Source organism: Convolutriloba macropyga, chromosome 1 (genome assembly GCF_964194025.1).
Source record: "Convolutriloba macropyga chromosome 1, txConMacr16.3, whole genome shotgun sequence".
Classification (NCBI taxonomy): Eukaryota; Metazoa; Xenacoelomorpha; order Acoela; family Convolutidae; genus Convolutriloba; species Convolutriloba macropyga.
The window spans coordinates 4,114,870-4,118,848 of NC_134468.1; the positions used below are offsets into that span (position 1 = coordinate 4,114,870).

Here is a 3,979-nt window from a genome sequence, read left to right on the forward strand (position 1 = left end):
GAACCCGCGTTGGTCTCATTTTTGTTTATCAACTAAATCTCTTTATCAAAATGCGGTTGTTTTCTGCTAGCGGAGGTTGCTGCTGATGGCGCTGCTTTGATTTCACTTGTTGCTGTACGCTCCTGCATTTCTTTCATCAACAATTTATGTTTTGTAAAGAACGAGTTTTCTGCTTCTAAGGATACGATTTGACTCAAAAATTTGCCGCATACGAAGAACGATTCCATTAGGCTTTAAGTGTTTTAAGATTTTTACAATGAAGCGTTGTTTTCGTTCACGTAGTGCATGTCCCAGTTATTCAGGAAAAAGTATCGAGTCTACAGTAGAATTCACCTATCAGTAAAATTTGCTTTCTTCAATGGCAATGGTGCATGGCTTCGGTCAGTTGATATGTTTTTTCCAAAGCGGTTTTCGACGAGAATTATACTGCTGTATTTATGAGGTCAAGTTTTTATATCGTTACCCCTATATAGTTATCATTCGTTGATAGTACTTCACATGCGTCCTTTAGATGTTCACTGATCATAATTGATATACCACTTTGTGGTCTGCTCCAACCGTTTTGTTCTGTCAATACATTGAAACGTAAAATTATGGATATCCAGGTTTTTGGCGCTGAAAGTATAGTATCGTATGTTTCCAAAATTTTCCATCGACATTGAAATAGGACTAAAGCATTACTTGAAAGTAGAAGAAATATTCTGGAAAAATTGGTCTGGAGTAAGTAAATAAATATTAACCAAAAAAAATTCTGAACAAAAGAATATTTTGTGAAAGAAACGGGCTGAAGAGATTACACCCAAAACACAAACCTGTGATAACAATTTACCATAGGTATTTAGGGTTATTTTGTTTCTAAATATTTCATTACAATTTTTTATATTCGCACATAATTCCAGTATAGATTTTATCATCGATATTAGTTTTAGTTTTTGATTTAGTTATAGTACTATCTGAAGTTTTATCTTTAGTTATAGTTTTGGGATTATTTCTGACTTTATCTTTAGTTATAAGACTTTATCTTTAGTTATATGATTAGATTATAAATCTTATAAGATGAAGCTTATAAGATTTATAAGCTTAATCTTTAGTATTAGTAGTAGCTAAGTTATTATCTTTAGTAATAATATCGGTTTTGCCTTTAGTAACAGTGATAGTATTATCAATAGCTTTGTCTTATATTATGGTATTATCTATAGCTTTATCTTTAGTAATAGGATGGGTATTTGACCAAATTTCATCATTTTGATAGTTTTATCATTACTAACAGTTTCGGTATTAAGTTTAGCTTAAACCTCATATAAAATTTAATATATAATAGTTTATATTAATTATATATAATATATATATATAATATATATATATATATATATAATATAATAAATATATATATAACATAATATATAACATTTTATAGAATAATATATAATAATATTTTATATAATATACAAAATTATCTCTTAATAATATAAAGGATAAATTTTAGAAGATTTATAAACTTTATTTTTAGCATCAGTAGTAGCGAAGACTTTATCTCTAATAATAGTATCGGTTTTGTCCTTAGTAATAGTGATAGTATTATTAATACTCTTGTCTTATTTTATAGTATTATCTACAGTTTTATCTTTAGTAATAGGATGGGTCTTTGACCACATATCACCGTTTTTATAGCTTTATCTTTAGTAATAGTTTCAGTATTTTGTTTAAGTTTCAACTTCAAAATCAAATTTCTCTTTGTGCTCCTCTCGTGCTCTTTTTAATCGTTGGTCAATTAAATTGTGTTTAATGAATTGTTGCCTCGTTTCAAAGGTTGCGGATAATGCAGTTGTTATTACGCATGACATTATTGTTGATTGAATGAGACATCTTGCATTTGATTAATTAAAAAAAATTCCAATTAAAAAAATGAAGTGTGATAGAAGTAAAAAACAAAACTTGGAAAAAATGTTGTGATGATTGTAATGAAAAGGAATACTCTTGTTATATTTGTAATGATGCTTTAAAAGTAGAGGAATATATTGAACATTCGTGAAAGCATTGTGATATTCCGGATTTATAGTTTTTTTGTAATATGTGCAAAGTTCATAAACGTATTTCATACTTTAGATTTAGAACAGCAAAATGAAAATTACGTATCTATCTTCATAGATATAGATTGTTTCATACTAAAAACCAGTTGAGAGAAGATGTATAAACTTAAAATATAAAATAAACAAAATAACTCTATTGGAGTTAAGCTGGTTTCTTCGATTTACATTTGCAAGTTGGTTTTCCGTGCTTTTTACACGGTCTCACTAGTTACACTAGTATCTGGGGACATCCACTGGAGACAGTTGGTATAGAACCCGAACTATCCATCTGATAACGGTTAATTACCAGCTTCACTCTGTACTAGTGGGTTGCACTAGATGAGACAAAAAATAATATTTTTTAAAAAATATTTGAATGTAAATAGAATAATGTGTATTATTGTAGCAGTGGATATATCCAATACAATAGTAGTGGATAAAACAGGCGCACCGGTTTTAGACACGCGGTTTGAACCATTCCTAGCGTATGCACTAGCATCGCGGGAATAGTCCGAAACCCGTGGCTGGTCGGTACGTCTGTTTTATCCACTACTACATTTGAAAAAAATATAAATTGAGCTTGATCGGCACTTTTCTCAACAAAAAATTCAGCACAAGTTCTGACACGTAAATGTGGAATCAGAAAAAGTATTTAAAAAATTGATATGCCGCTACATCATTTTTTTCCATTCAAACATGTAAATTTTACGGTTATAATGAAAAATTTACACTTAATTATCAATCCGAATGAATTAAATCACACAGTATCATTTGAATTTTTGAATGGTACGGACAATTTAAATTTTTTCTAACCTGTTTTTGAGTTGTCGACATTATGAAACGTTAGGAAGTTCTCCGTTTTAGACTTGACATTGTCACACAAAAGAGGGAAGTTTCGTTTGACATAGAAGTCGTTGTAATCATTCATGAGAACTTTAACAGCATCTAAAGTGCCATATTTGATGCTCCACCCGCCCAATTTGGACTCGGCCGAGAGAATTAATTGCTGAATCGAGTCTTCAAGTAAGGCGTGCTCGCCCATAACTCTGATAGTTGAAAAACTGAATATGCGATAAAAATAAGAACTTTAGAAATCGAGATAGTGTGAGATGAAAATCCGGATATTGAAATTTTCATATAAAACTACCGGGTTATCGGGATCGTCAATAAATTGCGCGGCAATAAATTTGGATGATGGGTCCGGCAAATTTTTCGCTTGACTAATATTGTAACAAGTCAATCAAATTAATTTTTTATTTCTCCAGAAATAAAATTTGAAGTCATTGTTGGTAATTTCTTCTTGATATTCGTGAAAAAGGGAAATCACTCAATTATATTCTTCGCGGCGAACCAAAAAAATCCAAAATTCTGTCATTTTTTCCCGATATATTCTCGAACAGTTAAATTATTTCAAGTCACAATCGATTGAACTTTTTAACAACTTCAGAAAACAGATTTTTGTAATTAATGACTTGAGGAACAGCGTGACTGTGTCATTTTCAACAGTGGTTATTGTGATCTTGAAAGATAGTAAAACTACGCTAATGACTATGAAAAAATCAAGACTTTAACCAACGTGTACCATCAAAACATACCTTATTGTAGCAATTAAATTAAACAAATAAGAGCAGACAGCCTCTGCTATTATGATAAATTAGACCAAACGCGGCTCTGTTTTCTGCCTTTTTGAACATATATATGCAGAATATCACATTCTATACGTTTTTTTTATGTGTTAGTATGTAAGATAAACGTGAGTCATGTCTGTTGTAATTTTCAGCCGGTGAAGAATTTATGTACCAATCAATTTTGGATCGCTTTTCATCATTTTGCGTGTTGAGAAAACATTGTTAAAATGTACACTTTAAAAAATGTTCTCAAATACTTTACACTTGAATTTGAATTGTTGA

The 3,979-nt window shown here is 30.4% G+C and overlaps 1 protein-coding gene across 1 annotated transcript in view; it reads right to left on the minus strand.

Moving 5' to 3' along the window:
• LOC142344447 (uncharacterized) overlaps positions 1–3,654 on the minus strand; it is a 251,125-nt gene extending 247,471 nt beyond the window's left edge. Inside the window, exon 1 of the mRNA XM_075396101.1 lies at positions 2,883–3,654. Coding sequence (XP_075252216.1) covers positions 2,883–3,111 — 229 coding nt within the window. The 5' untranslated portion in view covers positions 3,112–3,654. The remainder of the gene's footprint in view (positions 1–2,882) is intronic.
• Positions 3,655–3,979: the final 325 nt, after the last annotated feature.